Here is a 12316-nt window from a genome sequence, read left to right on the forward strand (position 1 = left end):
CGAACTGACCCGAGCCGACCCGAGCGCGGCCGACCCGCTCCGATCCGCGCAAAGCACCACCCAGAGCTGACTGGAGCCGCAGAGACTTTATTGGGGGGACCGTGACAGAGGGCGGCGGGAGCCGGGGGCCGCCGGGGCTCCCTGCTCAGCACGGGCAGGAGTTTTTACCGTCGGCGTCGTGCGCTGGGTCCAGCCTGCGGGCCTGGGCCGGCCGCCCCTCCAGGTCCCGGCAGAGCAGCGACCGCTGGGCCTTCAGCCGGCAGGCCAGGCACATGAAAATGGCGTCCACGTTCTGGCTCTCCTTAGGGTCCTTGGCCGAGGTCTCAAACAAAAGCATGTTGTGAGCGTCAGCGAACTTCAGGGCCATGCTGGATGGCACTTGGATCAGGTCTTTCAAGTCACACTTGTTCCCAACGAGCACCCTGGGGACAAGGGGGGGCACGGCGTGCCCGTTGCACTCCTCGATCCACATCTTGAGGTTGGTGAAGGAGGTCATCTTCGTGACGTCGTATACGAAGACGACGGCATGCACGTTGCGGTAGTAATGCTCTACCATGCTCTTCCGAAACCTCTCCTGGCCAGCCGTGTCCCACACTTGCACCTAGGAAGCAAAGCAGACGACAAAGAAGGCTGCAGGAGCGCGGAGCGTCCCGCCGGGCAGGGCCTGCTGTCCGGGGAGCCGGCCGGCTTGCTGACTCCCTGCAGGGAGATGCCGGAGGGCTTGCTGCTGGTCTCTCTTGACAGCGGTGCTGCAGCCCCGAGGCAGGGAGGGGGAATCTCTTATTAGGTGAACCAGGATCAATGGAGGAGTCACACAAGCTTTTGGGCCCATGCTGACGGTGCCCAAGGCTGTCTAGGCCAGCACACGCCTGTGTAATTCAACCACGCGAGCCCAGCTCAGCTAGTAAGAGAGACCATGTCAGCACTTCCATTCACTTTCGATATTCACAGGCAAGCCCGAGGCTCTGCACAGCGTACCCCATTTCTCAGCCACTGCAGCTGATCCTATATATTCAAGAGAACGGGCAGCACACTTTTCAGCAATACAAGTCCCTGCCTGATGCCTTACCTGACTTCGTAAGCCCTTGCCAGGCAGCCCTCCTGCAGCTCTCTGCTGCTGGGCTGCTCCCTGCTTCTCATCCGCTTCCTGATGGAGCCGCCATCGCACAGAAACGAACCGCACAAAGCACTTCTCATTTCACAAACATTCTTGCACCGGTTCGCGACATTTGTCCACCTAATCCTATGCCATAAAAGAGAACCCCGACAATTACACAGTGGTAGGTACAGAGGAGTCAGGGCAAAGAGAAGATGGGGGGGGGGGGCCACCCTTTGTGTGGGAGAGCAGTGGGAGGGCACAGAGCTCTGGAGATGGGCGAGGAGCCAACCAAGAGCTTGTGAGTGAGGACTGAAGAGCAGACCGGCATGGTCTGACTGGCAGACACCCATTGTAGGGGGTGTCTGCTGTAGGCCGCTGGACAGGAAGAACACGTGGATGAGGCACTTTGCAGACAGATAGGAACAGCCTCACGTTTGCAGGCCCTGGTCCTCGTGGAGGACTTCAGCCATCCCGAGAGCTGCTGGAAGGACAACGCAGCAGGGCACAAGCAATCCAGGAAGTTCCTGGAGACCTTTGATTACGACTTCCTGACCCAAGTGACAACGGAGACAAGAAGCTCCTGGTCTGGATGAGCAGACAGTGAGGTGGACTGGGAACTGGCTGAACGTCGGGGCCTAGAAGGTGGTGATCAGTGACACTAAGCCTAGTTGAACACTGGTAACTAGCAGTGTACCCCAGGGCCCAGTCCCATTCAACATCTTCATTAATGATCTGGATGGTGGGGCAGATTGCACCCTCAGCAAGTGTGCAGGTGACACCAAACTGGGAGGAGTGTGGCGAGGGTGCGAGATGGTTGTGCTGCCATCCAAAGGAACTTCAACAGGCTGGAGAACTTCACTGACAGGAACCTTGTGAAGTTCATTGAAGAGAAGCACCACGTCCTGGCCCTGGGAAGGAACACCTCCAGGCACCAGTACACGCTGGGGACCATCCTGCTGGAAAGCAGCTTTGCAGAAAAGGACCTGGAGGTCCTGGTGGACACCAGGTTGAACATGGGCCAGCAGCGTGCCCTTGTAGCAAAGGCAGTGAATGGTGTCCTGGGCTGCATTAAGCTAAGTATTGTCACCAGGCTGAAGGAGGTGATCCGTCCCCTTCCTTCAGCGCTGGCGAGGCCACACCTGGCGTGCTGTGTAGAGTTCTGGGCTACCCAGTACAGGAGAGGCACGGACTGGAGAGAGTCCAGTGAAGGTGATGAAGGGACTGGAGCGTCTCTCCTACAAGGAAACACCGAAAGAGCTGGGACTGTTTCTCCTGGAGAAGAGAAGGCTCAGGGGGTGGCTACCCAGTGTGTACAGATACCTGAGGGGAGACTGCAAAGAGGACAGAGCCTGGCTCTTCTCAGTGCCGCCCAGTGCCAGGACCAGAGGCCATGGGCACAGGCTGAAACACAGGAGGTTCCCTCTGAATGTCAGGAAATGCCTTTCACCATGAGGGTGACCAAGCACTGGCAGAGGTTGCCCAGGGAGGTTGTGGAGCCTCCATCCTTGGAGATATCCAAAAGCCAGCTGGACATGGTCCTGGGCAACCGGCTTGGGGTTGCCCTGCTTCAGCAGGGGATCAGCACCTCCAGAGATCCCTCCCAACCCACACTTTGCTGTTAGTCTGTTGACACTATGAGTTCTGCTGGCCCTCATAGGTAATGTCTTGAGGCCTGGAACTGGCAATTTCCGAACAAGTGTCTGGGGTTAATCCAAATCGCCCTGTACACCACCGAGAGAGTGCCTGCCCCAGAGTCTTTCAGAGTGGAAAAATGCTGGCGAAGAAGAGCTGCTGCTCATTTGTTTCCCTGCCGGTCTCTCCTGGGCTGCTCCATCTGGGCAGAGCAGGAAAGGGAGGGCACCTCTCCCGCCTCTCTCCTCCCCTCTTGGATGCGTGGTCCCGGGAAAAGGCCAATTTGCTGCACTGCCTCCCACTCCTGCCTGCTGGAGCACAAACAACAGCCAAAGGTGGAAAGCCTGGCAACGTTTTTGAGCCAGTGGCAGTGAGACAAGCTTCATGCCAGCCTGCACTACAGCTCACAACAACGCAGCTCCATAGTGTGGGATAGAGCTGGGGAAGGCAGGGGAAAAATGAGAACCGCTCCTCTTAAAGGAGAGAAAGAGAGTTAAACGTTCATGGACAGTTTAAAAGCACAACTAAAGTTCTTATGCACCAATAGTAGCTCTGAATTCACTGTGATGAGTCCCTCAACTTTTGATCACCCATCTGTCAGAAAAATAGCAATATTTGCTTTTTCCAGCAGTTGGCCTTACACCCCGACAGCTGTCGGCGCTGATGCATCCCCCAGGCAGGCCGGGAGCTGCACACTGTGCTCCCCAGGCTGTTTCCTACCAGCGGCTGTTGAGCTGCAGATCTGCCCTGGCACATCAGCCAGAGCTCCGCGGGCTTGGGCCGATGCATTTCTTACAGGTGTCACGCCGGCCTGTGCACAGCAAATTTGTCCTGTTCTAGTTCTGCTGAAACTGCCCCCTCCCCATCCTCGCTGCCAGCGGCCGTCAGCGTTAATATCATAGCTGCCAAGCCCACCACAACCCGCTCCTGCGAGCTCCTGGCCTTCCAGCGCAGCCGCTGCCAGCCTACAACCATCTGCTCCCCACAAACCACGCTGGTTTCTGCCCACAGCTCCTTCCCCCAGCTCCCTGCAGCTTCGCCTCTCCTTTGGTCCAGCTCCTGGAGCCGGAGGCCGCCCTGACGCCGGGAGGACTGGGTTACGCTGGGTGTCGGGAGAGCAGGACAGCAGCGTGGCACCCCAAGCTATGGCTCCAGACTGCTGCAGGCTCAACAAACCCCACCGATGGTGACAAGGCAGCAGCGATGGGTTCTGACAGCGTCTCTGCAACATGGGGGGGACCAGAAACCTTCCCCTGTCCCCCTCTCTCGGGGGAACTGGAAACAGAGAAGCACCCGAGAGGTGTTTGGGGTGCGGAGACGCAGCCCCGGGGACAGCCCGGTGCCGGTGCCGCCGTGGCCCACCTTGATGCGCTCCCCCTCGATCTCCACCGTCTTCTCACGGAAATCCACGCCGATGGTGGCCTCGGTCTTGTCGGGGAAGGTGCCGCCGCAGAAGCGGAAGGTCAGGCAGGTCTTGCCCACGTTGGAGTCCCCGATCACGATGATCTTGAAGATGCGGGTCTGCACGTAGGGCTCCAGCGAGGACTCGGGGCCCGGCGGCCGCCCGCCGCCCGCCGCCATCCCGCCCCGCCGCCGCCGGCCTCACCGGCTCATGGGGTGGCGCCGCCCCGCGCCCCGGCACCGGCACCGGCACCACCCCGCCCCGCGCACCAGCTACCGCACCGGCCCCGGCCCCGGCCCCGCCCCGCGCACCGGCACGGTCCCACGCACCGGCCCCGCCCCACGCACTGGCACGATCCCACGCACCGGCACCGGCACAACCCCGCCCCACGCACCGGCACGGCACCGGCACGGCACCGGCACGGCCCCACGCTCCGGTCCCGCCCCACGCACCGGCACGGCACCGACACGGCCCCACGCTCCGGTCCCGCCCCGCCCCGCGCACCGGCCCCGCCCCACGCATCGGCATCAGCACCAGCACCGGCACCGGCACCGACCCAGGGACCGGCCCCGGCCGCTGCCCCCAGCGCCGCGGCCGCCCCCGCGAGAGCAACTGGGGCTCGGGCCTTCCTCTCCGCAGCTGCCGTGGCGCTGCCGGCACGGGAGGTGACGGGAACCGGGATGTCGCCTCCTGTCCCCATCCCACCAGCCAGCGCTCCCGGCGGGAGGGCACGGGGGCTTCGGTGAGCCCGGGGGCGGTAGGTACAAGCGCCCGGGGGACAGGAGTGACACGGCGGGACCGGGACACCCGGGGTGAGCTGGACCAGGACGGCGTGCTGCAGCACTGGGAGGGCAGCATGGTCTGTCCTCGCCTCTGCTGTGTCCCCGGGCCGCGGTGCTCCGGGGGGTCCCACTAACTGGCTGCCACGTTCACATTTAGTGTCCTGAGCAGAGCACCCGACCTCTCCTCACACAGAAAAGCCAAGGCAAAGGGGCCAGGAGGGACGACAGGAGACAGGCAAGAGGGGTCTCTAGTGGAGCCCCAAGTCTGCACAGGAAGAGTACCCTATTTTAAGGGGATAAATATTCACCTCAGATGCTTTTTATGTCCCATAAAATACATCAGGGAAAAAAAGCAGCAATATTCAAGCCCTAGGCTGTGCCTTCAGTGCATTGTTACCATCTTACCCAATTTAGGTGTTGCTCCAAGGCTGTCACCCAGCAGCTCTCGGAGCCCTCAGCCCCGCTCACACACCAACCTGCCCAGGGGTGTCTGTGTCCCACGGTGGGCACAAACCCACACCAGTCACCTGGGCAGGACAGCACAGCCCTGCTCAGCCGGGTCTCCACTCACCCACTTTCTACCACCACCAAGGGATGGGAGGAACATGCTTTCAACAGAGACAAGATTTTCCAGGAGTTCCCGGAGGCTTTTATTTACAGCAGCTGTTTGTCAGAGACTGGAGCTTCTTGGTTTCTATCTGATGCTGACGCTGTCTTGGCTTCTCTAGTCTGTGAAACAAGACGCCGGTGTCAGGGCCAAGCTCTCTCCCTTCAAAGGGACATGGTTTCCCATCGTAGCGTGGCAGAAATGTCAAATTGGAGAGACCTCTCTCTTCTGGCTCAACAGCCAGCCTGGAGAGCAACCTGTCCGCAGTGTGCGGGATCACAGGCTGCAGGAGCGTCCCATAGACACGCAGGCACTCCAGCGTGACGTGGATGATGGTGTCAAGCCAGAGCTGCTCTGCAGGGTCTCTGCGGTCAAGTTTCCAAGGCTTGTGTCTCTGGAAGAAACCATTGGTCTGCCTGACGCACAGGGCAATACATTCTAAAGCCTTGTAGATCTGGAAACCTTCAAAGTAACTAGCCACCTGCAGAGGCAGAGAAGCCACAGACGCCACCAACTCATAGTCCTCAGCAGAAGCCCTACCCAGGCCTTTTGCCTCCCTGTAATCCGAGACCTTTGGAAAACAAGACTCTGAGAAACAAGGGTAAGTGTTGCTGGGGTTAATGCTGAGGGCTGTTGAGCGATTGAGAAGCCCCCCAAGCGCATCGGCCAGTTCTGAATTCACTAGTTTAACCACCTTCTCGTCATAATAGTCACAGTCCCGCTCGGGTACACCCTGCCTTAGCAGGAAGTACCGAAATCCATCTAACGTGTACTGGCCAATGCAAGCAGCGGGGTCAATCACGTTGCCCAGGCTTTTGGACATCTTCTGCCCGCGGACAGTCCAGTGGGAGTGCACAAAGATTCTCTCGGGGGGGGGCAGTCCCGCTGCCATCAGCAGTGCCGGCCAGTAGACTGCATGAAATTTGAGGATGTCCTTGCCCACAACGTGGTGCGCAGCAGGCCACCACTCGCCATGTGTCTCGGGGTAGCCCACCACGCTCAGGTAGTTCACCAAGGCATCTACCCACACGTAAATGGTTTGGGTTGGGTCACTGGGGACAGGGATGCCCCATTGCAGCCGGCTTCTCTCCCGAGAGACGGACAAGTCTGGCAAGTCCTCTTCCAACCAGCAGAGCACACGCTGGTAGAAAGGGTCAGGGGCAATGGCACCGGGGTTGTCCCGGAGCCAGTCCCGCAACGGGTCCCGAAACGCCGAGAGCCTGAACATGTAATTCTCCTCTTTGGTCCAGTGCACCTGGGAAGGCAGGAGAGAAAAGAATTACGGCCCAAACGCCCTGCAAACAGTTGTACAATTTGCACAGGGAATTCTTGGTGTGGAGTTTGTCTGCATCCGGGTGTGCTTCCCACCACCTGTGAAGCCCCTGGCACCTTTCCGTGGCTAGTGGGAGCCTCCTCTCCTGTCACCGCCTCCCTGGGTTCCCCAGGACAACACGTGAGGCCTTCAGCCCTTGCGACGGCTCAGCACTCTGGTTTCAAAGATGCTTGTGCCCCCAGGGAAGAAATACCTTTCTACCAGCCAGATTTGTGTGTCATCAGGCAAGAATTATGGAGATGAGAATACACTTTCTTAAAAATGTAGTTATGCAATAATAGTAGAAAATCATGAAAAGACAAAATGTCATTTTTTTGTCGTTTTGTTAATTACTGCCTTACTAACAATCCCGGTGGGTGCCTCTGCTTTTCTCCTAGGTGCTACTTTCCTCTTTTTCCCCATCCCGCGGTTTTGGCTGGGATGAAGGTGACTCACTGGCAGCTGGTGCGGTGCTGGGTTTGCGTTTGGGATGGGAGCGGTGTTGATGGCACAGGGGTGGTTTTCGTTGCTGCTGAGCTCTCAAGGTCTTTTCTGCCCCTCACACCACCCCACCAGCGAGCAGGCTGGAGGGGCACAAGGAGCTGGGAGGGGACGCAGCTGGGACAGCTGAGCCCAAGTGACCAAGGGATATTCCATGCCATGTGATGTCACGCTCAGTGTATAAAGCTGGGGAAGAAGGAAGAGGGGGACGTTTGAAGTGATAGCGTTTGTCTTCCCAAGTCACCGTTACGCATGATGGAGCCCGGCTTTCCCAGGGAGGGCTGAACACCTGTGTGCTGATGGGAAGCAGGGAATGAATTCCTTGTTTTCCTTTGCCTGTGGGGCTTTTGCTTTACCTATTAAACTGTCTTTATCTCAACCCACAAGTTTTCCTTATTTCCCTTATTTCCCCCACTGGGAGTGGGGGAAGAAGTGAGCAAGTGGCTGCATGGTCCTTGTTACCAGCTGGGGTTAAACCACGACAGCATCTTAGTTGCCAACTTTGTAAGCTGTAATCGTGTTAGACTACTGACAGCACTCCTCCCACACGTTTAAATTCATTAAATGACACATTTAGCTAAAACAATGAAAACTTTGTGAGTAGATACGGTATGAGTGAGCTGTGCAAAGGCGCTCAAGAGATCTATGGCTAGGTCAAGAATTCTTACATTTTAAAGCTAAATGAGGCCCTAAGATAAGAAAGTATGGGCTGTGACATCACGCAGCAGAGTTTCCGTTTCTAGCACTGAACCCAACAACTTGTGACTGTGCCAGAAAGTGCCTCGCTCTCAATACAAGCAGTAGAGAACCTAGCACAGCTCAGGCTGAGACACCCTAAGGAATAACTAATCTGAGTGGTACATACCCTACGGAATAATTAATCCTAGGGGTACAAAATGCCGTTGTGATGTAGTTGAATTTACTTTATTTCAGTAGCAGCCAGTAGCAAACGCTATCCTTCCTTACTTGATTAGAGGGTCACCCCCAAAAAAATATACTTCCCTACACAAATCTTAAAAAGTTACACAAAAATGTTTTGGTTCCCCCTGAGCTCACAAATTCTTTATGATTTTCCATAATCTTTTTCAGTTTCTGGGTACCAGCTCTCAACACTCGGCTCAGGAGTCACTCTGTCACGCAGAGCCAATACAATGTCCTCCATCCAATATTCCCTTTTACACAGTCCAGTGATCCTTTCGGTAACAACCTAGGAGGCAAAAGCCATCTCAAAGCAGGAGCTGCAATCATTTCTTCCGAAACGCTGACCACGTCTGGTGTCTGGCTCTGAAGAGCCCACCTCACGTCCCCTGCCAGGTGCCAAGAGCTGAGCTGCCCGTCAGCTCGCCACCTGCAGAAAAGGCAGTTGACAAGTGTGTAGAAAGTAGTTCAGCGGGAAGAGGAAAAGGGATTAGAAACAGGCTGTCTCCTGAGAACTGCGAAGTTAGGGCCTGGAGCACACAGAGAGGTTGATTAAGGGCAGAGTAATTATAAGAACCTGCAAAACCAGTGTCTCTGTTCAAGGCTTGCCTGCAAACAGCTACTGGAATATCTGCCCTGCAGAGAAATGTGCGTGCCGTCTCCCCTGACCTTCAAACTTGAGAGCACGGGATAATTCAGAAAGCCTCTAGTCCGGCCTCCTGCTCACAGCAGGGTCACCTACGGGGTTAGAACAGGTTACTCGGGCTTTAGCCAGGTACATGTTGAAAACCTCTAAGGATGGAGACAGCAGAACTTCCCCAGGCCTGTTCTGCTGCTTGGCCGTCCTCATGGGGAAAAAGTTTCTCTGTAAATCCAGCCTGAACCTCTCTTGTTTCAACTTACTCCCGATCTCTGATCCTCCTGCCACGTACCATTAGAACCTGGCTCCATCTTCTTGATGACCTCCTCGTAGCTACTGGGGAGCTTCTGCCACTAGGCCCTCCAGAAATCCTGTCTTCTGTAAGGCTTAAGAAGCCAGCTCCCTCAGCCTCTCCTCAAATGGCAAGTGCTCCAGCATCCTAACCATCTCGGTGGCCCCCCGCTGAACTTCCTCCAGTTTCTGAACTGAGTTTCCTGTATTGGGGGATGGAAAACTGGATGCAGTACCCAGATGTGGTCATTTGGAGTGCCGAGTAGAGGGGAATAATCACGTCTTTTTAACAGGTGTTGCTCCAGTTCATATAGCCCGAGAAAATCCTGTTGGCTGCCTCTGCTGCCAGGGCACGCTGCTGGCTCACGTTCAGCTTGTTGTTTACCAACCCCGCAGGGCTTTGCAGTGTGCTCCCTGAGCACTCAGTCCCCAGCTTCAGCTCAATTCCTCCTCAGAAAGAGAACCCGTGCAGCCCCACATGCACCAACTGTCTCTCGGCTGGACCTGAGCAATGAATGCCTTAAATGCAGCTCCCCTCCCAGCAAACAGAGAACGCCACAGTTCTGGTCCTGCAACGGAGCATCTGCTCACTCTACGGATAAACTAATCCACACCCCATACCAGAACGAACCCATAAAACAAGAGCAGTGGAGGTGGGACGGGCCCTCCACCTCTCCCCAGCGCCACAGCCTGCTCACAGCAGGGCTGGCACCAGCCAAGGGCGACTGGAGCTTTATCCAGCCAAGGCTGGGACACCCCAAGGACAGGGCTCCCCCACCTCAGTGGGGACCTGCTCCAGGACTGCACCACCCTCCTGGGGAAAGAGCTTATCCTAATGCCAGGCCTGAGCCCACAGCACAGCTTGTGGCATCATCACCCCTTGCTCTAGCACCTGGCACCCCGAGAAGCAAATGGCTTTGTGCTCTTCATAACTGCCCTGTGAGGAGGTGGTAGGCTGCTCTTAGCTTGTCCCTTCGCATCCTGTTTGCCAAACTAAACCGGCCCAGTTCCCTCTACCTCTTCAAGGCCTGTGCTGCGTACCCTGACCACACTGGGAGCCTCTGGTGGCTCCTCTCCAGCCTCTCCGCAGATTAAATGACACAAAAGCACAGTAATAGAGTGAAGAAGGAGGATCATTTCCTACAGAACAGTCTTTGATCTCTCAGGGTTCAAGGAAGACCTGAAGAACATCATTCAAAAGTGAGCTATACGTTTTCACCCACAGGCTCTGCTGGATACCAAAAATCAGACACTCACCAGAAGTATGGGCTTTATGGCATATTGTAAACTCCCCCTTTTCCTTCCCCAAACCCTCAAGCAAACTGTCTCTTTCTGGTTGGAGATAAACACCCACCATCTCTTTCCACCACCTTGCAAGATCTCCTCTGCACCACGCACGCTACCGTTTCTCTTGGACAGTTTGATGTACAGCTAAAGCAAGTCATTGTTCTCAGGGTATATTTGGCTTTGAAACCTGCTGACTCTATTTTAGATCTAAAGAATGATTTCTTTCCCTGGAAACTTCATCTTTTCCCCAACTACGTTAGGTGCTTTATCAAGAGATATTATTTGCCAACAAACCTCTTTCTGTGTGAGCCAACACTCCCATGCCCCAGCCTCATAGAAATATGACAAGAGCATAACCTCTGCTTAGCTCTGAAGCATGATTATCTGCAATGGCTGGATTAGATCACGTAACTCCCGACACCTTACAGAAAATGCAGAGGCAGAGAGACTCTTGGTTGGCTACCACGCTTCTGGTAGCACTGCTATTCAGTCATCAGACTAGACCACAGGCAGATGAGGTTACGGTGTTTTATGTAGGGCTCAAACCCACGTAACACGACTGATTAAAAGCGTCCAGAGGCCAAACTGACTTGCCTCACAAAATAGGTCTGAAATTCCAGACACCCAATGAACACCTCAGTTATAAACACCTTTATCCTTCTGCACAGCAACCTTATTTCATCACCACTTTAAAATGCTACTTCCAGGCCACCAGCCTGTGGAACCCAGCAGCATCCTTCCCATGGCACATGGCTGAAATCTGCATCTGCTGGCTGGGGTTCTGGCAGCTCTCCCTTGCACAGTCACACACCACTAGAATCACAGAACGGTTTGGGTTGGAAGGGACCTTAAAGATCATCTAGCTGCAAGCCCCCTGCCCTGGGCAGGGACACCTCCCACTAGACCAGGCTGCTCAAAGCCCCATCCAGTCTGGTCTTCTATAAACACAAAAGAAACATTCTATGAAATGCAGGTGAATCTCAGCTGACATGGATTACAAAAGGCTACTGGAAGCCCTAAACACCCCCAAATTTGTCCAGACCAGACCAAGAGACGAGTGCGCAGTGCTTCCACAGGACCGGCCACCCTTGAAGAGAACAGTGCTGCTGCCATTACCTGATGGCCGGTCTCCAGTGACACCTTGCAGGGGCGTCCCTGGGCGTCCCTGCGCTCGGCCAGCTGGCTCTCCGGCAGGAAGCACTCCTCGGGAGTGCAGTACCAGCCCTCGTAACACCCTTTGTAGAGAGCCCCGCCATCCTGGAGGGCCCCCCAGAAATGGCGCACAGCTCGCTGGTGGTGGGGCTCGCTGGTGCGGATGAAGTCTGTGAAGGAGACGGCAGCCTGGCTCAAGGCTTGGCGGAAAAGGCCCGAGACCCGCTTGCAGAGCTCCGGTGGCGACGTCCCCGCCGCGGCCGCGGCCTGCTGGATCTTCAGCCCGTGCTCGTCGGTCCCTGAAACGGCAGAGAGGGCCGTGGGGAGGGAGCCCTGGGGCCGCAGGGGCCTGGGGACGAGCCTGGGGACACGGGGGATAGGGACAGCCCCGGGGGAGGTGGGGGAGCCCCGGGGAGGTGCCGGAGGTTGCTGCCGCCCAGGCTCACCTGTGGAGAGGCGGCCCGGGCCGGCGCCGCGGAGGCCGCGGTGGCGGTGCAGCGCGTCGGCGAGCAGGGCGGAGTAGAGGTGCCCGATGTGCGGCGGCCCGTTAGCGTAGAAGATGGGGGTGGAGAGCAGGAGGCGGCGGCCCGGGCCGGGCCCGGTGGAGGCGGCGCGGCGGAGCGGGCGCGGCAAGCGGCGGGGCGGTCGCAACATGGCAGGGCCACCACCGAGACGGCGGGGCAGAGCGGCCGC

The 12316-nt window shown here is 56.9% G+C and overlaps 2 protein-coding genes across 2 annotated transcripts; both read right to left on the reverse strand.

Moving 5' to 3' along the window:
• Positions 1-31: 31 nt before the first annotated feature.
• Positions 32-4431, reverse strand: RAB33A (RAB33A, member RAS oncogene family). The gene is made up of 2 exons (XM_074601067.1): positions 4094-4431; positions 32-601 (listed from the first exon to the last, which is right to left on the reverse strand). The coding sequence occupies exons 1-2, from the start codon at positions 4310-4312 to the stop codon at positions 146-148; spliced, it is 675 nt and encodes a 224-aa protein (XP_074457168.1). The 5' UTR covers positions 4313-4431; the 3' UTR covers positions 32-145.
• A 1096-nt stretch (positions 4432-5527) lies between these two features.
• On the reverse strand, positions 5528-12297 carry MARS2 (methionyl-tRNA synthetase 2, mitochondrial). Its single transcript, XM_074599650.1, has 3 exons — positions 12070-12297; positions 11588-11922; positions 5528-6777 (listed from the first exon to the last, which is right to left on the reverse strand). Exons 1-3 carry the CDS (start codon positions 12275-12277, stop codon positions 5566-5568), a joined length of 1755 nt encoding a protein of 584 aa, XP_074455751.1. The 5' UTR covers positions 12278-12297; the 3' UTR covers positions 5528-5565.
• Positions 12298-12316: the final 19 nt, after the last annotated feature.

The sequence above is a fragment of the Larus michahellis genome, chromosome 9, assembly GCF_964199755.1.
Source record: "Larus michahellis chromosome 9, bLarMic1.1, whole genome shotgun sequence".
Classification (NCBI taxonomy): Eukaryota; Metazoa; Chordata; class Aves; order Charadriiformes; family Laridae; genus Larus; species Larus michahellis.